At 39.8% G+C, this 24,022-nt stretch overlaps 1 protein-coding gene across 4 annotated transcripts; it reads left to right on the plus strand.

Annotated features, from left to right (window-relative positions):
- Positions 1–1,578: 1,578 nt before the first annotated feature.
- On the plus strand, positions 1,579–23,350 carry fam210a.L (family with sequence similarity 210 member A L homeolog). 4 transcript variants are annotated; one of them, XM_018266653.2, is made up of 5 exons: positions 1,579–1,731; positions 5,484–5,557; positions 8,268–8,716; positions 15,510–15,621; positions 22,633–23,350. In XM_018266653.2, exons 3-5 carry the CDS (start codon positions 8,280–8,282, stop codon positions 22,909–22,911), a joined length of 828 nt encoding a protein of 275 aa, XP_018122142.1. In that variant the 5' UTR covers positions 1,579–1,731; positions 5,484–5,557; positions 8,268–8,279; the 3' UTR covers positions 22,912–23,350. The 4 variants fall into 4 exon arrangements, with proteins under 4 accessions (XP_018122142.1, NP_001088884.1, XP_018122146.1 ...); NM_001095415.1 differs by having other exon boundaries at positions 1,619–1,731; positions 5,484–5,589; XM_018266657.2 differs by lacking the exon at positions 1,579–1,731 and adding an exon at positions 1,746–1,931.
- Positions 23,351–24,022: the final 672 nt, after the last annotated feature.

The raw sequence follows: 24,022 nt of genomic DNA on the forward strand, positions 1-24,022 counted from the left end.
CTAAAAATGGCAGAAATATGTAATTTAATGAGTTTCAAATTAGTTTCTATCTATGTAACATACCAAAAGTTTATATTGTGAGGGTCTTTACAATGATGAGAAATAGCCAGCTCTATTAGAACAGACTAGATTCTATCCTTATTTGGGACCTTACTTTGAAGGCCCTTGTACTGGATGGCATTTAGCTTTGTCATTATAGACTGGACTAATTCCTATACTTTCCTGGTACCTCACCACTAGAGGCATTTGGTTCTTTCTAGGGATAGAAACTAGCTCACTGCCATATGAATGGTCTATTTACTATACACTAGAGAGGGACGGTCCTTTCCGAGGATAGGAACTAGTCACTTACAGCTACGCGTTTATAGATAAAGTACTGGCATTCACAATAAAAAATAATTGAATCTGCTGCATCCAATGGCTTAATTCTCATTTTTAGTAATCTGTCCGTGGGGCTCTCCAGTGATGGTACAACTACAAGTGTCAACATGATGGCATAAGTTGTAGTTCACGCAGGCACTGTCTGCAACACCAGGGCAGGGTTGCCTGGTCTAATTTTCAAAACCAGCAAAATCAGCTACAAAACCAGCCCTAAACTAGTCTTTTTCAAATTTTCACTGATTTGTACATTTTTCCATAAAGTAAAATGGGACAAATCCGCCCGTCACCAGGGGTGTAACTACAGAGGGGGCTAGGGTTGCCACCTTTTAATAAAAGTTCCACCGGCCGGTGGAGGGGGCGGAAACAAAGGGGTGGGTCGCGACTTGAAAGGGGCGGGCCGTGACGGCAAAAGGGGCGGAGACACAGCATGTGATTGGCTGGGGAGGACCGTGACATCAAGGGGCGGAGCCTCAGCGCTTCGATTGACAAGAAGCCGGCAAAAAAGGTGAGTTTGGGGCAGGCCAATGGCTTTTGTTAGGTGTATTACAAATTTACCGGCAGCTACATTGCCGGTAAATTTGTAATACCGGCCTTGGCAGGTGTTTTACAGGCTAGGCCGGTAAAATACCAGCTGGGTGGCAACCCTAGAGGGGGCCCAGGAGGTATAGGGGCAGCCCTAATACATATACAATGTCAATAAATATTGGTAAAACAGGTCAACCTATAGACATTTTGGTGACCAGTAGATTTGCCCCAAAATTGCCTGAAATTGAGAAAAGTCACCAGAAACTGCGAGAATGCTTAAATGGGAGACTGGGGTAAAGTGCCCAAAATTCGGGTAACTCCTGACTTCCACACAAGTCAGTCCCATTGCATGCTCGGTATTGTAGTCTTACATTAAAAACATTAAACTTGGCAGTCTGCAAATTGTTTAAAAAAACTACATTACCCAACATGCATTGGGAGACACAGGCTTGGCACATTTCCAAAGTACAAACTGGTTTCCAAAGTACAAACCATCCAAAGGCCAAAAAAGTAGCCCAAAGCCGTACCTTGGCTAGATTGTAACCCAATTTGGCTGGAAACCCGCCAACCTGGCAACCGGGGGTTGAAGTTCCCTACACACGAATTGGCGTGCTGACGTACAGAATAGACTACACTTCCCAGAGTTCCTCCACGTTGTACGTGACAGTGTAGTTGCGTACTGACGATAACGTGCTTTTAGCCTCCAGTACGTGTGAGGTAGGGGGCGGGGCTGCGCATGGCTGAGCTGACGCTGTACCCTAAAGCATGCGCTACTGTCACTAGACCCTGGATGGATGCGGCTCAGGAAACGGGAAGAAGTCACAGGTAGTGCGGCGCGTGGGGAAGGGCAATGGGCTCCAAGTCTGGGAATAAGCTCTGGCCTGTCACTTGCTTTTACATGAAAGCTGAGCTCAGAGGAGAGGTGCCATAAACAATCATGAAATACTATTCTGGGGTCATCTGTTCTCTAGACATAGAGGGCATTCATTATATCGCCTTGTTCCCACAGCGTGTAGGATAGTCAGGTACGTCCTCTGTCTTTTAGGTCTGGCTTTATAGTGCAGTAAAGTCATCATGCCAACCAGAACTCTGTTATATGATGGACTGATGCTTCTAAGCAACTTGTCCTTGGTCTTTATTTTTGTAGGTTACTGACCCCCAACACGATTACTGTTTTATTGTAATTATTTTTTATTCCTTTTCCTCCTCCTCTGTTCAGGCTCTCTCCTATTAGTCTTCCATGCTGCTTGCCTGTTGCTAGGAGAGTTAAGCCTTAGCAGCCACATATTTGACTAGATTGCAAGCATGGAAGCTGCGTAAGAAAAAACAAATGCTAACTATTCTTTCTTTGCTTTGTGTGTTGCATTTTTTTTTGTTTAGTTTTAAGTGGTTTCCAGCTATTTGGGCCAACCTAGCCTGAAGGTCAGTTTGATATTTCTGAATAATGTACACTGCTGTCCTGGACCTGCGCTGAACATACTTTTTTTTGCATATTGTTTAATCATAAAACTGTATATTTTGGTTATTTCTTGAGCTAAATCGGCCAACTAATGTGCCATGTTTGGTCCTTGGATTAGTTTACCAGTATGCAGCCCCTTCCCTTCTCCCTTTGTTGTGACTGTTTAGTTAGCAGCAGTCCATTGTACTGGGGGCACTGTGTCCACTGGTAAAAAGTAAAAAACGAAGACCAAGTTCAATTTGTTGTGTAACTACTGTGAGAAACATTCCAACCTTTATTAAAGGGGTTGTTTATCTTTCAGTTAACTTTTTGTATGATGTAGGGAGTGATATTCCGAGACTGTTTGTAATTGGGTTTTCATTGATTATCACTTGTAGTAAAAAAAATCTACAATCTGGTTTGTAGGTTATCATAGCAACCATGCATTGATTTGAGTTGATTTGTTTTCAGATTGTTCACCATGAATAGACTTTTTTTAAATTGCTTTCCATCTTTTAATGTTCGTGTTTTTTTTGGGTTTCAGTCTGGCAGCTCTGGGATCCAGGAGCAGATTCTGAACTGTTACATTTAATTTATTCAATTGATACATTTCCCAGCAGTATCTGTGGAATATTAGCAATTATTGTATCAATTCTAACAGCTGCCTGTAATGAAACTAAGTATCAACTAAATTTATCAGTTTAGGACAGGTAAGGGGCTCTTACGGACGAGCTGTTGAAGCTGCGCTCCCCTGCGTTCCGTTTTTCTGCGTTCAGCCGCAGTTTAATTGATACAATTTGTTGATACATTTCTCTGCAGTATCTGTGGAGTATTAGCAACTGTTGTATTCATTCTAACAGCTGCCTTTAATGAAACTCAGGGATTCTGCTCAGCAGAGACAAAGGTAACAAATGGATCAACTAAATGGATCAATTTAGAACAGTTAAAAAAAGTCGGCGACCCCCCGTCCCAGAGCTGCTTTAGAAGGTGAAAAACAAAACTTTACACAAATATTAGAAAAACGGTCAGAAATAGAAAGTGATTGGAAAAAGTCTTTATATCTGGAGATCTATCTGAAACCAATTGAACTGAACAAAGTGTTGGAAGGTGAACAACCCCTTCAAAAAGACTATTTGAAAAGTTGCTTATAATTGTTCATTCTCTAACATACTAAAAGTTTACTAAAGGTGAACGACTAAATGCTCTCTCCAAAGCCTGCTCACTTATTTACCACATTGGCTTGCTTGCCAAAACATCACAGTCACCGTTTCAAGTTAATTGCATGGTAGTGTGATATGAATCCGTTTCAACAGTTAGCATCTTTATTGTTCAGTTTCATAACTGAGGGTGGGAGAGAATAACCTTCCCATCCAATGCTTGAAAAAGAAAAAAAAACTAAGCTTTAAAATATTTTATGGTAGTGTTGTGTACTTTTTAAGATGAGTGTAGTACAAAAAGAAGTAGTCCTAGAGCTCCAAGCAGGCCCACTCCTTACCATTGGATTTGTTCAGATAGTTTATTGACTGCCTATCCCCTGTGCTCTTTGTAAAGCTATTACACTTTACTTGTACCTCCCATAAGAAGTTATTAGCTTAGGCCTCCCACCATTGCCTGATGCAAGTACTGGGCAATATCCAAGGGAGTGACTCACAGTCTGTTTGCCTTGTCTGAAAAACCTTTGACCATCAAACTGCATGAATCATCTTTTCCCTTGTGTTTGTATATAAGGGTGTGTTTGTGAAGCCGTGCATTGTAGCTGAGTTACTGCAATGAAAAGCATTGCCTGTTGATGAGTTTTTCTTTTCTAATTAAAACGTCGTTTCTTAATTTTATTACTTGTATTTTTATTTTAATGCATCATCCCAACCCCTAATTCCCTGCCTTTGATAATAACTAGGGTAGGCACACATTTCTCCGTGGACCTTATTTTCATGGCATTGCCATAGGCTGATATTGGGGTTTTAATGAATGAAATACACTGCATACAAAGGTTAGGTTGAAAAAAGCCCATGAAGTTTAGCCCCTCCAAATGAACCTCAGTGCATATATAAAGAGGCACATACTTAAACTAAACTATCTATACCCTTACATATATAGACTAAATATACCAATATCTCTTCTAATTGTGAATTACAGAGTCACAGTAACCTTTGATATTATGTCTGTCCAAGAAATCATCCAAGCCCCTCTTAAAGGCATTAACAGAATCAGCCATCACAACATCATCCGGTACTGCATTCCACAACCTCAAGTAATCATGAGTGAGAAAACAACCCTAACCTATGTCTACCCTCATAGTTTAAATCTTCTTGTCAAGTCTGAGAAACCAGTATGATAAACTTATCAGATTGTCCCAGAGAACAATGACCTACATTTGCTTCACTCGCATACAGTCAGAGGAGAATCACGGCCTTTGCTCTTTTAATCTATATAAAGTTCTCACAAGCCATATCTTTTGTGCAACTGGTCCCCTGTGTGTCACGTGTACAAAAGGTATGTCCAGCAAGAGGTTTTTCCCCTGTACTTCTTCAGAAAAAGCCACAGCACTGCTTTCCTGCTTCGGTTAATCCCTGGAAAAATGTGGTCACGGGGACTTGGCAACGTAGAAATGCTTCAAGCTTTATATTTAGATTGAGGGGAAAAATTTCGCATTTGGGGCTCCCTATTTCCCAATGAGATTTAGGCTGGATGGGGGGCTTTAATGAAGTTGATTTTTGCCAACCTGCATTTACTAGTTTTTGAAAAAATATTGTGATAATGGAAATGGCCAAAAGAGTGTAAGTTATTTTAACCTTATGATTGAGTGCCCCTAGATTATTGAAAACATTTTTAAATATTTTTTCTGCTCACAGTTTGCCTACTACAAGTTATATATCAATGTGGACAGTGGATAATGTCAAAGTGATGCCCCTGTGAGTCATTGAGCAATGATAGACATTTTTGGTTTGAAGATTTTTGCATTGCTGGAGGGCCCCTAAAAATCGACTGGGTTGAGGTGAATTGCATTAAGACGACCAGTTTTTTGACACTGTAACAAGACATATTTTCTTCTAAAATTCTTCTACCTTCATTTGGAATGCATTTTAGGGAGAAAACTTTTTTTGTGCAGCAGTTGTAAATTTTGATTCCTCCTCTGCAGGTAGCCCTTGGTTTCGGAATGGTGCTCCATAACGTAGAAGCTCTGTGACTGGATCAGAAGACGCCAGCCTGTTGGTGGGCACTTTCATTTCTTTTTTCTGGTGAAGGTATGCTAATATGATGGAGTTGTGTTCAGAAATAATTTGCATGGGGCAGAATTGTCAAATTCAAATTGTACAGCAGCATAAGAACCAATTAGTAGAAGTAGTAGTAGTAGTCGTAGTATAGTACTCATATTAATGATGCTTGCCTTATAACAAAGGGTCGCTGCTGGAATTCCAAGGGCAGATTCTTTTACCCAAAGTGTGCAACGAGCACCCAGCCTACATAACCCAAGTATAAATAAAGGGGGAAAAAAAGTATAATCAAGAGAAAAGATAGGTATAGAACATACTCACTAAGACAAATGAATCTGAGGCACCATCATTCACATAAAACCTGCTTAGGAGGAAGACACTCCCTCTGCTCCTATTGGATGTATTCGAAGCAGGTCTCTATTTGCTGTTGTACCACTCCTCTGCTAACTAAGCTGTGCCAGTCGCACCCCTCCACACTGCTACAGACCAAACAGCCGAAATGAAGAAAGCAGGCGGTGCTTAACAGGTTTTTGTGTTTTATAGAAGAATTTAAATGAACAAAAAAGGCACAAAACAGCTACACTGAATACTGGAGAGTGACACACCCATCCAATTCAACTGCAGCCAGCCAACCAGTTCAGGCCAAGGTTGCTACAAAGTATTAAAATATAACTTTTAATTCAGACTATTTAAAAGAATTTCTTATTTGGCCACACCAGCATACACACTCACAGCGTGAAAAAACGCTATGCCGTGCGGGACCATGTCCCTAAAACAACACACAATTAAAAACCCAGAGCGTAGGCTGGAATGGTGGTGGGTATATGCAAAGTATTTAGTAGCGGGTTTAAATACCCATTGTCAGTACCTGCTCAATAGGGATATTCCTCAGTATTACACACATATAGTGCTGGTTCCCACCCTTCCCCCAGCACGCCTTCTACCTAGCTACGTTGGGAAGAGTGGGAGCTATTCACACCACCTTCCACCTAGGGCGGCGTAGGTGGAAGGTGGTGTGAATAGCTCCCACTCTTCCCAACGTAGCTAGGTAGAAGGCGTGCTGGGGGAAGGGTGGGAACCAGCACTATATGTGTGTAATACTGAGGAATATCCCTATTGAGCAGGTACTGACAATGGGTATTTAAACCCGCTACTAAATACTTTGCATATACCCACCACCATTCTAGCCTACGCTCTGGGTTTTTAATTGTGTGTTGTTTTAGGGACATGGTCCCGCACGGCGTAGCGTTTTTTCACGCTGTGAGTGTGTATGCTGGTGTGGCCAAATAAGAAATTCTTTTAAATAGTCTGAATTAAAAGTTATATTTTAATACTTTGTAGCAACCTTGGCCTGAACTGGTTGGCTGGCTGCAGTTGAATTGGATGGGTGTGTCACTCTCCAGTATTCAGTGTAGCTGTTTTGTGCCTTTTTTGTTCATTGAGATTATTACCAACCTGCGGGCTAAAGGCTACATTTAACTTAGTTGGCTCCGACTATCTTTTTATAGAAGTATTTAATCAGAAATTTATATTAAAAATATACTGCATTCAATTTTTTAACCTATGTATTTAATTAGACAAACTATAAACTTAAAGGGATCCTGTCATCGGAAAATATGTTTTTTTCAAAACGCATCAGTTAATCGTGCTACTCAGAATTCTGCACTGAAATCCATTTCTCAAAAGAGCAAACAGATTTTTTTATATTCAATTTTGAAATCTGACATGGGGCTAGACATATTGTCAATTTCCCAGCTGCCCCCAGTGACTTGTGATTGCACTTTAGGAGAGAAATGATTTCTGGCAGGCTGCTGTTTTTCCTTCTCAATGTAACTGAGTCTCAGTGGGACATGGGTTTTTACTATTGAGTGTTGTTCTTAGATCTACCAGTCAGCTGTTATCTTGTGTTAGGGGGCTGCTATCTGGTTACCTTCCCATTGTTCTTTTGTTTGGCTGCTGGAGGGAAAAAGGGAGGGGGTGATATCACTCTAACTTGCAGCACAGCAGTAAAGAGTGATTGAAGTTTATCAGAGCACAAGTCACATGACTTGAGGCAGCTGGGAAATTGACAATATGTCTAGCCCCATGTCAGATTTCAAAATTGAATATAAAAAAATCTGTTTGCTCTTTTGAGAAATGGATTTCAATGCAGAATTCTGCTGGAGCAGCACTATTAACTGATTTTTTTTTGAAAAATTTTTGTTTCCCATGACAGTATCCCTTTAAGATCTGCGTCCCCTTTAATGATTGTTGCAGATTTTAATTTATTTTCATTTCCATTTGCCAATAGGCAGACCAGGCTACCAATCATTCTATCCAACTCTACAGGAAACCATTTATTTTTCATGGTTTTGTGTCCATCGGGCATTGAGTTGCTACTTCATTCTTGTTTTTAATGTTTTGGGCAGCCAGGGCTGCTTATGGCAATCCTGATGAAATGATATGGATCCATTTCTCTTTTCTAGAATATAGCATAACATGACTGGTCAGGCCTTGTATAATAATAATAATAAAGAGTGTGAACCAAAGATTTTTGAAGTGCATCTGTGGTGTTAGCTATATTACTTTTACTGTGTGTATAATGACCAATAGATATGTCTCAGACAGATGGCAGTGATGCACATAATACCAGAGAAGGGTGTCTCTTCTCCGACAAAATAACTTTAAATTGGGAACCAATTTTTCTCTTTCTTTGTTCTAATTCATAGGCTTTTATCAGCATGCACTTACTCAGGACATTGCTGCTGAGATCAAACACATCCAATATATCCCTTCTTACCAAGTGCTCCTTTCGGGCATCTCCATTACATAAGTGGCCTATTTCACTGAGGTCTGGAAGTCAAATCTCATTGCTGCCAACAGAACAAAAGAAATGGCTTCATTCACAGCCCAAACAGCAAGACACTGCAACTAAAACGCCAGTTCATGATCTTCCATCAGGGATTCAACATCAAAGCGAAGAAACATCCCCGTCTGCAAGAAGCTCCATTTCTACAGACCCGTCCAGCATCGCTGAAGAAGATCCATTGCAAGACCAATCAATTGGCCTTTTAAAGAGGTTTAAAAAAACTTTTAGACAACATGGGAAAGTTCTAATTCCAGTTCATCTGGTGACCTCTAGCATCTGGTTTGGGTCTTTTTACTATGCAGCCATGCAGTAAGTTGTTTTTGTGTGTCTGAATAATATCAGTGCAGATAAATACAAATAGGCCAAACTTTGTCTTGACATCATACATTGCCCCTTGGTACCGTACAACATCTAACAACATTCATTGCAGTGGAAAAGGTGTTGCAGTTGTCTGCTTAAATGTAGGGACATGCTGAGCCATGAGTGCTGAATGTCTGGCTAAAGTTTGGTCCATTAGTGAATTGTAAAATCATTGAAGGGAAGTGGAGAGGAGGCCAGATTTTTAAACTTAAACTCCCACCCACCTGATAAAGTGCTCAGTCTTGTGCATGAATAAAAGATCTGGACCCAAGGATTCCCGTTAAAGGGTTTCCATACCTGGACATACAAACGGTGCTTTCATTATTATTATGAATTGTCTGGTATGTGGCCACAAAGACCACTGGATAAATGCTATACAGAACGCTTGGGACCTTGTATTTTCTGGATAACGGATCTTTACATAATTTTGATATTCATACCTTCTACTAAAAAATCACTTTAATATTAATCAATCCAAATAGGTTTGTTTTGCCTCCACTATGGATTGATTATATCTTAGGTGGTCCAGTACTGCATGGCCAACCGTTTCATACAATATTCTGTGTGTATGGAGTGAGACAAGGCAAAAGCTTTTAATATCTGTTGTCTCGTTGATCGGCCAAGATGGAAAATGTTATGCCGAATCATTGGATACATATAGAATTCTATTGTTACTACCAGAGCTGTGGAATTGTAGCTGGGAGCAATTTTTAGTATCTGGAGTCGGAGTCGCCAAAAATGTTCAGATTCCTAATAACTTTAAATAACAAGCACTGAAAATAATCAAATCCGATTTAAGAGCTTCTGTGAAGGAGGATATGGCAGAAGTAATTTTGTTTCTAAGATCAATGCTATTCTACAGCTATATGTCAGGTTCAATTAATATATATACTGTAATTTAACTTTTTAATTTTGTTTTAGAATTACTTAAGGATATGGTTTATATTTTTGAGCTTTGGCAGTGATAAAATGCCTTGTACGTGTGTACTTAACTTCTTTCAATTAACATGAAAATTCCATTCATATATTAAAGAATCGGTAACACCAAAAAATTATAGTGTTTTAAAGTAATTAACATATAATATACTGTTAGCATGTACTTGTAAAAGCCGTGTGTTTGCTTCAGAAAGGCTACTAGTTTATATAAATAAGCTGCTGTGTAGCCATGGGGGGCAGCCATTCAAGCTGGAAAAAAGGCACAGGTTACATAGCACATAATAGATAAGCCCTGTCCAATACAATGGTGTTTTATCTGTTATGTGCTGTGTAACCTGAGCCTTTTTTCCAGCTTGAATGGCTGCCCCCCATGGCTACACAGTAGCTTATTTATATAAACTATAGTAGTCTTTCTGAAGCAAATACACAGCTTTTAACAGTGTTACTGTTCCTTTAAAACAGAGGAGTCGGAGGCACCACAAACTGTGGAGTTGGAGTTGAAGGATTTATGTACTGACTCCACAGCCCTGGTTTCTACCTATATATCTGACGATTCAGGTGACCATTCATGGTCGCAGGAAAGATCATAATAGTAACGTGTATGGCCTTTTAGTTTTGCAGAGGACCGTTTTGATGTACAGGTATTAGATCCATTATCCAGAAACACATTACATTATCCAGAAAGCTCAGAATAACAGCCTGTCTCCCATAGACTCCATTATAATCAAATAATGCAAATTCTTTCTTCACTGTAATAATAAAACAGTAGCTTTTACTTGATACAAACTAAGATATACTGTAATTAATCCTTACTGGAAGCAAAACCAGCCTATTGGGTTTATTGTTTACATGATTTTCTAGTAGACTTAAGGTATGGAGATCCAAATTATGTAAAGTTCCGTTATCTGGAAAACCCCAGGTCCCAAGTATTCTGGATAACAGGTCCTATACCTGTACTTGTAGATAAGATAAAGTCACTTCTTTTGATTGCCTCCTAATAACCTTATTAACAAATGGACCAACTGCAGACATTGATTGGCATTACTAAAATAAACACCAGAGCTGTATTTATATATAGGCATGCAGGGCTTGTGGTCAGAGGCCCAGTACATAGGGTGGCATAGGACAGAAGTTTTGGTGGGTGCTGCTTACTCATTGGGCATCTACTGAGGGTGACCGGAGACAGTCTTTATACTTATTATGTATAGCCCTTAAAGGGAATTATGTAGTCTTCCATCTGCCCAAAGGCTTCATAGAGTTCTTATTATGATTAACTTTAGTATATTTGAACAAGTGAATGTTGTTTACTACATTATTTTAGGCAGAGCCATACAAAAACATTTCCATATATATCCACCAGAGGGCAGCAGATGTTCACAAAACAAAAGTGCACCAAATGCAAATAAGGTACAATATTGTTTTATCAGATCACATTTAGGAATTCTGCAACATTGCACACACTAGTGTATTTCAGATGCTGTTCTCCTGCTAGCTGTGTATTGTTTAAAGTGGGAACTCGCTTATAAATGTCGTTTTTGTGGGATCTTTTCTAAACGTCCCCCTCCCCCCAGCAATCGAAAGGACAACAAAGTGGAAAAAAACACACAGTAATACCAAATTGTCTTAGATTTCCACTGTCCACACTAAATTCATTTTAATGTGAATTGCTCCTCTTGGTGTCAATCAGTCCAAATTATAGTCCTAGGTTTGGTTGTGTTCGCAATCCCCTGCCGGCTCTCACTTGTATCCCTCAAGTCCACAAAATAATACCTAAAAAAGAAGCCAGCGCCACAGGCACCGGGCAAAACAAACAAATATAGGGCAGTAACGTTTTGCAAATGACCCCCTTATTTCTGTGCACAGGTTTTATTGTAACTTCACCGTGCTATGTGTAACCTCTTCTTATCCACCACCACAATTATATATAGCCTTTAAGGGGAGAGGGGTTTCTTCTTGCCTCGCGGGCCTTACAGATGGATACTCACACCATACGGTTCAAATAGGCGTAAAAAAATCTTTGTTGTCCCAGCGCGTATCCTTTAGAACTGTGAAGTAGATGCGGCAGCGAAATAGTGTAATATTGCCTTTAATATATTTAAAAATGTAACATTAAAATTGCACTCACATGGCATTCCGCAATAATAGCATGTATAGCATATCGTCCTAGAGAGGCTTTCTCTCCACGCCTATCCACAATCGGAAATCCTGCTGCCAGAGCGCTCGTGGCTTTAGGGTCCCTTGCAGTATATCGGCGGGTCACTCTCCTATGGCGTGCTATTCCGTGCTCCGTGCCTTACGCGTTTCGTCTATCACTTCGTCAGAGGCTTGGACGCTGCATCTACTTCCTGTTGCTTTATGCCTTCCATTACCTTAGTAACAGTCCATGTGATCCGTCTGTCAATCTCTTGGTGTCAAGTTCCCAGATCTCTTGCCACAGGAGCATGCTCATTCTAAGCTCATCCCGCTCTGGCTTCAGCTGTGAATGCTTCTAGGTTCAAGAAAATATGTTGGCTGGGAACCCGCTGTGCTACACTATTTTTATTCTCCAGTACTGGGTGTCTTCAAGGTTTTTTGGGGTTTTTTAACCACTTTCATTCTCCTATAAGTTAAAAGATATACAGGTATGGGATCTGTTATCCAAAATGCCTGGACCTGAGGTTTTGCTCATAAGGGATCTTTCCATAATTTGCAACTGTACACTTCATGTCGACTAAAAAATAATTTAAACTTTTTAAATAAGCCCGATATATTGTTTTTCCTTCAATAAAGATTAAATATATTTTAGTTGGGATCAAGTACCAGGTACTGGTACTTGACTGAGAGGATGGAAATAATTTTAATTATTTTATTATTATGTAGTCTATGGGAGATGGCCTTCCTGTCATTTGGTGCTTTCTGGATAGTGGGTTTCTGGATAACAGATCCTATACTTGTTCTGTCATTTGTCTTGTAAAAGTTTTATGTTTGCCGGAAAACATTGTTCTATAAACAGCCAGTACAGCTTAATGAAAGACACTATATTATATACTAAAATGACAGAGCACTTTTTAAACCATGTTATTTGTAGGTTATATAGTGAATAAAGTACCCTTTATTTTTTATAATACACATGTTTGTCATTTGACAGAAATGATGGCACCAATTTCAGATTATAACCGATGACATCACTAAGCACCCTTTATAAGATATAATTTACAGGATATTCATGGCTCTTGTGTATTATATGAAAATAATGACCAGCTTGCATGACTGAATTACTGTATCCTCATAAAATATATAGTATAAAATATATTCTGCCTCTTAATTTGTTCCAGAAAAAACCGCAGTAGGTTTTTTGGGGTTTTTTTTCTGTATAGGCTTAAAAGTATATTTTAGAGATGATGTTCCAGTAATATGAGGCCTAACCTGCCCATAAACGTTTACACTTTGGCTCATAATTTAAAACCTGCAGTTGCTGAAAGCTGGCATCCATAAATCCTCACCATTGCAAACAGCTTTCCGTGGCATGGTATTGTTTCCACATCTGTTTCACTGTCTGCAAACAATGTTCTCTATCTGGAATACACGTGTCAGCTGCTGATATTACACATAGCCAGGCCAGGGCTGCTGAAGGAGGCTAGACTAGTGACATCAGTGCATATTATAGAGCCAGTGTTTGTTTTAGTTACCCCCCTACCAGCTGGCATTATTGCCCTTTCTAGCAGCTACTGATCCAAAATGTCAATCTATACTTAGCGTACCCCCTATTGCATTATATGTTCCAGGCTATTAAAATAACATGGCAGGGACACAGACAGCAGAATGTGTTGTGTTCTGCAACTTTGTACTGAAGATACGTGGGAGGTGCAAGATTCCTTTAGCAAATAGTTTCAACACTGTTCATCCTCAGTAAATGGAGTCTTCCACCCTGTCCAGATAAGTCCTCTTCATTGTGCACACGGAAGATACCATTTTTTAAAGGGGAAATGGAACCTTTTATGTGAAGGTGTGATGAAAAGCTTAATTTGGCCTAATTGCTATGAGCTTTATTTGCAGCATCACAAAAATAGTATTGGACAGTATTCAGCTGGACTGAGTTTGCTTCTGGATTGCTTATCAAGCTGTGCAATTAAAGTGAAGGATAGAAGCTCTCTATGATTTGGTTACCAGACTTTATACTTTATTTTATGAAAAGGGCCACCATCGGTAATTAAGGGACCCGTATTTGTAAGTTAGCAGGATCCTTCCCTTAGGGAGACCCAGTTAATAGCCCACTGGTCACATGTGCCTTGCCAACAATGAAGCTCCAGTAAAAAAAAATACCCTGGCAAGTATGGCCATGCCTCTTTTTCACAAAGGCCACTCCCCAATTTTGCTAAAAATCAGCCTCTATTTGTTATGTCTTTACTGTGGGTGTGCACGTTGGATGTACTCCTACTCCTGTTTTGTTTCGTACGACTTTATCTTTGTGTCTATGGCCAGCTTTAGTTTGTACATCAGGTTTTTTTCCTAAAAATTATTTCATGTGACCCCCCTCCCCCCCAGCTTCAGTGGGGCATGTACTATAAGGCAGCAGATGCCATTATTATTCTGTGGATAATATTTTTTCTTTTTATCCAATAAAGCTGCTAATGGTCCATTGTCAGTAAAAAGCACTCTGATTATGGCTTCATAGAGTAATTATGCCAATATCTGCATATTAGCAAAAAGGACTCGTATGAGCAGTAAATAGAGCACTTCCCAATGACTGCTTTTGAAAACAGTCATCTACTATTCTTATGTTAATGCCCCCTTTTTTTTTTTTTTTTTTTTTTTAATTTTAAAGCTTGAGGTTGAAATCTTGTGAGAAAAAAGATATGAGCGCAGTTTTCCATGTCAAGTGATAGGAAATAATAGAAATATGTGACTTTTAGCTTGCATCCTATCATCTATGCATCTATGAGTAACCTTCATGCAAATAGAGAATAAAGTAGTCTTTTGTGTATGAGCAATGGAGTGCAGCTGCAACATATACATCAATTAATCTATAAAATTTCCCGCAATATGCAAATTAGCCTGATCGAAGACCTCTAACGAAGTTGCGCTAGGCATAATTGAATGCCAGCGCATCTTCGCTTTGGTTGCCGACATAACGCTAGCGTTCAGCGCCCTGGACGCAACATTGCATTTATAGTAAGTTAGCGTTGTACTAGTGAATTTACGGTAGTAAGTGTTGCGCTGGCTGCGAAGCCGTCACTGGCAAATTTTCGCCGCTTAGTAAATGTATCCCTATATACCTACTGTATGAGGCCACAAATGGCCCACTGCCTCCAGATTGCCCCATAGTTATGAACATATTGAAAAGCTAAGCATCAGTCATAATAGCCAGAAGAGGGTGCACTGTAACCACAAATAAAGCCTATAGTGTAAACCAAATTTCTGTTTCAGGTATAGGACGTGTGTCAAGTCAAGTCTAGATGCATGGGCATATCCATAGTTACCTAAATACCACCTTTGTGCTAGCATCCATCTCATTTTACTGGCTTTGCCAATAGCACTAAAAAAAATAAAATAAAAAAGATAGATAGATACGCATTTCTGGCTGTACTTGTGACATTTATTATGTTTTATTTTTTTTGAGGAGGGCTCACTGTCTTTTCTGTATGTACATGTATATCTATATATAGTGCTCCCTCTTTATAGCATACCCATGTGTGCACACCACCCTTGCTAATATCCGGTAAAATAGTACTGGCCAGAACAGGCAGTAGAAAACAGCAGCTCTGTATATACATTTTATAAAATATTATACTGTTCCAGATTATGATTGCAATTTTCTTTTCAACAGGGGAGTTAATGTGGTTCCTTTCCTGGAATATATCGGCTTGCCAGATGGAATAGTTAACATTCTGAAGAATTCTCAGGGTGGGAATGCTCTTACAGCTTATGCAATGTATAAGGTAATAATTATAAAATATGATATCTTTTCGAAACGGAAACATCATTTCTCCATAAGAGATGCTGGCAAATTAATATTAATTGTGAACCTATAAGAGTTCATGTTTTCCTGCATGGTTTTTAGATTGTTCCAGTTTAAGAGCACCTAAAATTTGTTCCCTAACCAGAGGTGCAGGTTAACAATCCCCACAGATGATATTGTCTTTGAAAATCCTCCTGTCAGCCATGATGTGACACATGAATGTGCTGGATCAGCAATGTGGTCAGTAATACCAGGAGCTCTCTCCTGGCATGGGGGCTTTTCTTAGAAAAATATTATTGTTTCCTCCATTTGGCATGTGGGCTGTGTTGCCTGAACCTCTGGTGGGGGAAACAGTTTAGGTCATGGTGCCCTTTAAGCTAGTAGCTCAGTTCTTCTTTCCCCCTGAGCTAAGGAAAAGCATTATGGAGAGAGGTCACTCTGGTTTCTGTGCGAGGGTGCTATAAACTGAAGTGGCACTACAGGGGCTACCTATTCTGTTAGCTAGATTAACTGCGCATGCGCTCCTGCTTACACATTACATAACAACAGTGCATGAGTAGCAGCTATTTTCAGGCAGTATTGCCATTTTCTCCCTAAAGGTGCCAGTAAACTATCATAAAAGTGCTAAACACACTACTTCTAGACTAAATATTGGCAAAGCACACGCACGAGAAGGATTCATTGCACGTGCCCCAACTCAGAAGCCCGTTAATTGCACATGTACTTGGTCTTGCTAATAGCCCAGGGCATTTTCCTGTACTCTGTGGTTTTCTGACAACTATGGATTGTGTTCTCATGAATGGCTCAGAAGTAGACAGAAACAGGAGCACTGTTACACAGTAACAAAAGCCTAAGTAAAGAAGTAGCTAGAAATGTTGTACATTAAATTTTGGGCTTCTGTACCAGCCCAAGGCAACCACAGCCCTTTAGCAACAAAGATCTGTGTCTCCAAAGATGCCCCAGTAGCTCCTCATGTGAGTGTTGCAGACACTTTCCAAGATGGTGACCCCCTGTGACAAGTTTGAAGTCCTGGATCATTGCTGCTATTGAGAAGGTGAAATTTTTGGCTGGTGCAGTATATAAAACATGGCATTTTTAGCCATGTTTATTTTTAGGGTTGAGTTCTCCTTTAAGGTATGCCTTCCCATAGACCCTTGATTGTATTTAGCCTTTCCTTGCACTTTAAAGGAGAACTAAAAATGCCATGTTTTATATACTGAACTTATTGCACCAGCCAGCCTTATTTACTCTTGGGTCATCACTGCATTTAAGTTCGTTGATTGTTATTTCTGTGCACTGAATCAATATATTAGATTTTCTACACAAAAATGCAGCTTGTCAAGAGAATCCAAGATTGTGTTGCCATAAAGCACACTGCATAAGACACACTGGTGTTATTGACCAAAAGCCTGTCACACTTGGGCTCAGTCAGTACAAAAATGGGAACATTTTGAACTTGCATCTATATTCCTTCGCTGTTCTGTTATCAATTTCAAGTATTGCTCTTTGTATCTTTTAAAAGTAACATTTAAGCAATATGTATGATATATTATTTAGAAATGGTGCTCTATTATTTATCAGGCTGGGGAAATTAATACAAGATGCTATATTAATACTTGCGTATGTATTTCTGTTTGTGCAAGTTTCCATATTGGCAGAAATCCATAGTTTAGCCTTGAATGTCTGTCTTTTTTCAGACCTAATAAATATTCTGTTAAATTTATAATGTGACAATATCGCTGAGGCTTATAGAAAAGTCCCCTCAGTCCATCCAGTGGCGTACTGCAAAGCCCTTAGGAACAGAGGTGTGGAAATTCAGCATTAAAATAATCTTGCCTTGCTTCCCTGACCTTCTATCTCATACAATTTCTCCTCTCACCTTTGGTTATTGATTATTGAAGTCTCCCTGTTTATCTGGGCTCTCGTCATATAATAATCTACACTGAAAGGACCCCACATGGAGTAGTTTCACTTAGTATATGTTACCTTTAAATTATGCTGCAAACAGTGCCGGACTGGAAGGAAAAAGCAGCCCATGTATTCACGCGGATGATAAATATTTTTAACCCCAAAGTTAACTAGAACTACTGTTTATTAATAAATCAAACTCTATTTCCTGGACCAAGCAGGGGTCCATTAGCATAAAATTCCCATCATTATTATACACCCTATGTGCTGAAACTGGCCCTTACAACAAGTATCTCACCCCAGTTTCTATCATGGCTATTCTTTTTATTGAATTAGTAGCCCTATCCTTACAGTATATTCCCTCAGTCACTTTTATTAAAAAAATCAGCATTTTTTTCAAGCACATAAACTAGCCTGCCTCCAAAATTTGGCCCCAGTTCCATGCCTGTGTAATTGTAAAGCCAGATCAGCAAAATGCAACTGCATCAACCAAGCCCTTATCAGGAACTCGCCCCATCCAGCATGGACCCCAAAAATAATGTGTACAGTTTGCTCTTTTCCAATTGGGTACTAAGGCTAAAGGGCAGGCAAAGCTGCACTGCTTCATGGATCTGAGATAGGCAAGGGGTGGGATTAGCACTATTGTGTGGAGATTGGGTTGATAGCAGAGTTCTTGGTCGCGCATTTGCATTTTTAGGTGAGCAGCCAATTTACATTTTAAAGCAATCGACCCACCGGGCATTTGCCCGAATCCACAGATGGCCAGTCCGGGCCTGGCTGCAAATATTACCCTTTTAGATCTCATCACTTCTGTAACATTAGGCTGCACCCACACCAGATGCATTTAGGCCAATAATAAGCCCCTATACTTGATTCTGTTCCTTTATGTGCCTGCAGCTGCAACCACTGGGTCACTTTGGGTGCAGGAACACAGAGTGGATTTCATTGCTAAAATTTGAGAATACATTTTGGTGCAAAAATCGGCTGTGTGCCTGCACCTGAGCTGATGCAGTGTTTTCGAGTTCAGGCAAAGAAAGGCACTGATTGGAGTGACGTAGCTGATTCGCAGTTTATGTTTATCCACACGGCGAGAATCATCCCACTGTGGTCTAAAGCAACCCTGAACCTGAATGTCATATAAGGGAGTTGGCTATAGGGATACAAGGATCAGGAACCATTTTTTAAACTGCCTTGTCTGAAAAGGTGGTAAAATTTTACATATCAATTTGCCCCAAAACTAGGCATGGTGCGGCAGTTCCTCCGAAACTTGAATGCCCAACAGGCTGTATATAAATGGCTGTGTGTATATATATGTATATATATATATATATATATATATACATACATACATACATACATACATACATACATACATACATACATACATACATACATACATGTTTGTATATGTATATCTACTAGAGATATAGCTAGAGACTGACCTACAGCTAGAGACTGACCTACAGCTAGAGACTGACCTACAGCTGGAGACTGACATATGCCAAGTCATATTGTGATTACAGTCCAGGACCCATCTGGGAAGAGCAAGCATTCTAATTGGATGAGTTAACCACTGATATGTGCTTTTTCGTTATTTCATAGTCTTCTAGACTGATAATCTGGCTTTTCAGATCATACAAAGCTGCTTAGAACAGAGGATTTGATTTTAGTACATCCCTTTCTTGTGCAGCAGTGGAAAAAGTGAAAGTACCGAAATGAATGATTGACTATAAATTACAAGCAGGCATCCATTTCATATAAGCAAAGTGACAGCATATTTAAATGCTGTGAGTCAAATAGCTCATAATAGCCTGGATTTCTATTCCACCTGCCCACGTGACCATTACGGGACTGACTAGCTGCTGAGATGGAGATAAAGTTCTAACAGCATGGAGCTCGGAGATGGTGATTAGACTGTTTGTCCTTGAGCTAAAGTCACTACTGCATGTTGATGTGCCATGATAACTTTTCTCTCATGTTTCCCTTTCCTTCAGCGTAATCCCTGGTAAGTCTTTCCCATACACTGGTAAATATTCAGCAGTTTCTCATCCATGCTGACCCCTGATTTTGCTCTGCGAGTGGGCTGAGCGCTACCTGATTTTAATTTGTGTCTTTCTTCGAGTTCTCTGCCAGAAAAGGCTTATTTGTCCCTTCCAGCCTGCTATGATACCTGCGCAAACTGATAATTAGGCCTTGGTGTTGAAGGGCCCAGAAGCATGTGCACGTCAAGCAGTGCTCTAGTCCAAATAATGAGGGGAAATGTCAGCCCTTTTCCTGCTAGAAAACTCTGAGTGTTACTGCTGAGCCAATCATGCTGCACTGAAAAGGCTTTCTTATTCTTTTATGTTTTAATGCGAAAGTATAGCTGATTGGCAAATAACCTATAGAACCCACTGCATTATTCACTTCAATATATCTATCATTCACCCCCTTACTAACCATTCTTATTTTATGTCTGCCCAGTATTGCCACATTAGCACTATAAAAGAAGCCTGTCATGAGTTTTTTGTTTTTCCTGCCTTGTGTAGTACACAGAAAACATTTTGTGAGCAGTGTTAGTCTAGGCTGAATAATTCATACAATTCTCTGAGCTCCTGACACGATTTGGCTCAGTGAAGGCAGCAATAGTCATGACATCTTTCATAGAACTGAAATAAAAAAAATAATCGGAACGTGTTCTTAGTTTACATTTTCTCCTAGTACACACCACATAAGGCTAACGTCAAGCAAAGTGTTTTCCCTGGCAGACGGACATTTTTGCACCTAAATCCGAACCATGTTTGCACTGACATGGGGATGCTGTGCCTGTTGGGACATTCCAAAGTCAAGCAGGTGGTAGCATATCCGTGCTTTCTCCGTCTATGGGGCAAATTCACTAAGCGCCGAACCGCCTAATGCTAGCGTCAATTCGCTAGCGTTGGGCATTTTCGTTACTTCGCAAATTCACTAACGAACGCTGGCGTAACTTCGCTAGTGTTACTTCGCACCCTTACGCCTGGCGAATTTTTGCTACGGACGTAACTACGCAAATTCACTAACATGCGCATTGTACTGAACGCTACCTTTTACGCTAGACTTCCTTCGCCACCTCAGACCAGGCGAAGCGCAATAGAGTAGATAGGGATTGCTTCAAAAAAAGTTCAAATTTTTTCTAAGTCCCAAAAAACGCTGGCGTTTTTTCTATATTATGGGTGATAGGTTGAAAAAGTTTGAAAAATTTTTTGGGGCTCCCCTCCTTCCCCCTTACATTTCCTAACTCATGGCAACTTAACTATACAGTGGGCACATGTGTAGGGCAAAATAAAAATTTTATTTGATGTTTTGAAGGTTTCCCAGGCATTTGTAGTGCTGCTACATATTTGAATTTGGCGCCGTATGCAAATTAACCATTGCTAGCGTAACTTCACTTCGCGAATCAACGCTAGCGCAACTTCTCAACCTTACGCTACCCCTGAGCGCAACTTCGGATTTTAGTGAATTTGTGGAGCGCTGGCGAAACTACGCCTGGCGAAGTGCGGCGGAGTTACGCCTGGCGAAACTACGAATCTTAGTGAATTTGCCCCTATATGTTTACACCAGCAGAGAAATCTTAAGAAGTATGCCCTCTCAGGATATCTCTGAGAAGCCACCATCAGGTCCTCCATCAGAAAGCCACACTGCACACATGGGTACTGTACAAGTGAAAAAATAACAAGGACAAGATTTTGTCCTTCACCCAAAATCTGTTGCAACCAATTATTTTTGCTTTCATCATCTTGACTTTACTAGATTGAGGCAAAGCAGGTTTAGGGCAAGGCCAGACATGACATTTTTACATTGCGTTTTTAAAAAAGCTCAATCGGGCGTAAATACGCCACTGAAACCACACCAGACCATCAACGTGCGATTTTCAGCACATAGGTTTCTTTTCCCAACATGCACTTCTCATTGTTCTCGTTCCCCATAATTCCGCTGGCTGGAAATAGAAAATATAAAAGCTATTTAGAAATAGAAAAACTATTTACATGCAAAATGGAGCAGGAATGATCGTCAATACACAACGTAATTATGTATATGCGTCATTTATCTCGCGAGAATTTGGACGTCATATTTAAAATACACTGCGTATTTACGTAAGGTGTGGTTTCAGACTTACAAATCCCATAGAGTCAATCGACTTGGTCGTTTCTTGACGTATTGGCGTTACTGCTAAAAAACGCCAATACTGGCGTCCCGTAGCAGGTTTCAGCTTGCAAGCACCCTGTGAGAATTGCCATAGGGCGTTTTCCATTAGTTTCAGTGGTAGTGCAGTTTATGCGTATTTATGCCAGACTGAGCTTTTTTAAAAACGCCACGTCTGGCCTGGTCCTTGGTGTTATTTGCTCATTTGGCCCTCATCATTAAAGACCTTTCAAGAGTTGCCTTGAGAGACCACGTCAATGGGCCAGTCCTCATTTAACAGTATTTTTTAAAACTGCCTGCTAGATATTTGGCCAGTCCATTGATTTGACTCGATTAATGATCCACTTAGGTACTGACTTGATCTGTAGTGAGTAATTGAACTTTGTATAAGTCATCACACAGTCACCCTAGGTATTCTATGTAGTTGAGCAATTGATACACGTGTGCCTTCTCAACCTAACTGCAGCTTGCCGCTCACACTAATAAGGCTAAAACTAGAGCAGAAAACTTGCCAAAATAGCTAAAAAGGCCCTGCACAGACCCACTCGCTATGTTTTACTATAGACCATGATTAGTGGAATCCAGTGCTGAAGCTGCTTCCATGTGTGTAGTATGAATGTTTATCTTGTGTAACTCTTGTGCCAAATGTAATGATGACCACGTTTCTGATACATAAAGATTAAACGAGAATTAAACACGCATGTTCATCATGAGCCCAGTGCTCCCGATGCCCAATCTGCTGCTGTTCTTTTGGCAGAGTGTCGGCACAAGCTGCATTTCCAACTTACTATGCTCCGCTATCTTTTATGGGTTTTTTGTTTTTTGTAACCAAGATCACATGGTTTACTTAGGTTTCAAGCAATAATAACTCTGTGCTATAATCTGAATCTGATAAAGTGTTGCCCTCTCTTTTCTTGTCCAGATTGCCACTCCAGCCAGATATACTGTAACCCTTGGTGGAACATCCGTAAGTGTTAAATATCTTCGCAAGTATGGCTACTTGTCCACTCCTCCACTGGTGAAGGATTATTTCCAAGACAGAATGGAGGAGACAAAAGAACTCTTTACAGAGAAAATGGAGGAAACCAGGGACATAATTAGTGGAAAAATGGAAGAGACGAAAGACAGGATATCTGAGAAATTGCAAGAAACCAAAGACAGAGTTGCTTTTAGAAAGAAAAAAAATGAAGACATGGAATGATTTCACCCAGCTCTTCAGTTTCAATCTTGTATTAATAACCTTTATAGAAAATATGTTTTCACTCACTGATAAACCAGGGTACTACTCATGCCATTGCATATTTCTAAATGGATACTACAGAGAGATGTCCTGCCATGGCACCATTATAAATCTGTCTTCAGGTATAGAAACTACATAGTGCTTAGCCGATCTGAATACAAAAAGCCAACTCAAACCACTTGCATAGCTTACTGTTCAATCGATGTATTGGTTTCAGCATCTAAACCAAAATATATACAGTAGGTGTCTGTACAGTGTAATTGTTGGATAAAGTGTTTCTTTGCTACCTAATCTATAATTCTATAACTTTCCCCCAAATGGATGCAAACATTCTCCGCTCAAAGCCTTATACAACTCGTTGGCATTCTGCGTGCTAAAAAAAAGTCTCCATGTACACAAACTTTTCCTTGTGTGTGTGTTTTTGTTGTGCAGATTTTATTCCAATTGTACTAATCAGTTATTTGTTTTCTTCTGCAACATTCTACGTTGCAATCACGGCCCTGATTTTGTTGTTGCGCATTGCATTCCCATAAATATTTTTATGAATGAGCTCAGCGGCAGAAGTCTATGATGATCAGTTTAAATGAGTTGACTAAATGTGCCATTACAACATTATAGGGGGGAATGTAATAAAAGTCGCAAAGAGCAAAACAATTCGCACCAATAAGAATAAAAATCCACATCTCGCAATGTAATATTGTTCCTTAAACTGTTATCACATTACGAATTTTAATTGCACACTCGTAAGAAGTGCTTGATGGTGTCGTAATCATTTGGAGCAAACATAACGACTTTTTCAGTAAGAAGCTTTATTACATTGCATTACACTGCGCATTGGGGCAAACTATAAAATTCGCAAACTGTCTTCCACTGTCGGAAGTGGTCTCTAAACACGTTCCGGGTTCACAAAAGCTATATTAAATTCGCTCAAAGCAATATTTGTTCGCGCTAAGGCATAACTTTTCGTATTGTGAATATTTTTTCCGTTACCGGCTTTTATTAAATTCCCCCTTATGTGGCTTGAGCATAACATATTATACCTTATGTGAATTTAAACAAATTGATCCAAATA

Source organism: Xenopus laevis, chromosome 6L, assembly GCF_017654675.1.
Source record: "Xenopus laevis strain J_2021 chromosome 6L, Xenopus_laevis_v10.1, whole genome shotgun sequence".
Lineage (NCBI taxonomy): Eukaryota > Metazoa > Chordata > Amphibia > Anura > Pipidae > Xenopus > Xenopus laevis.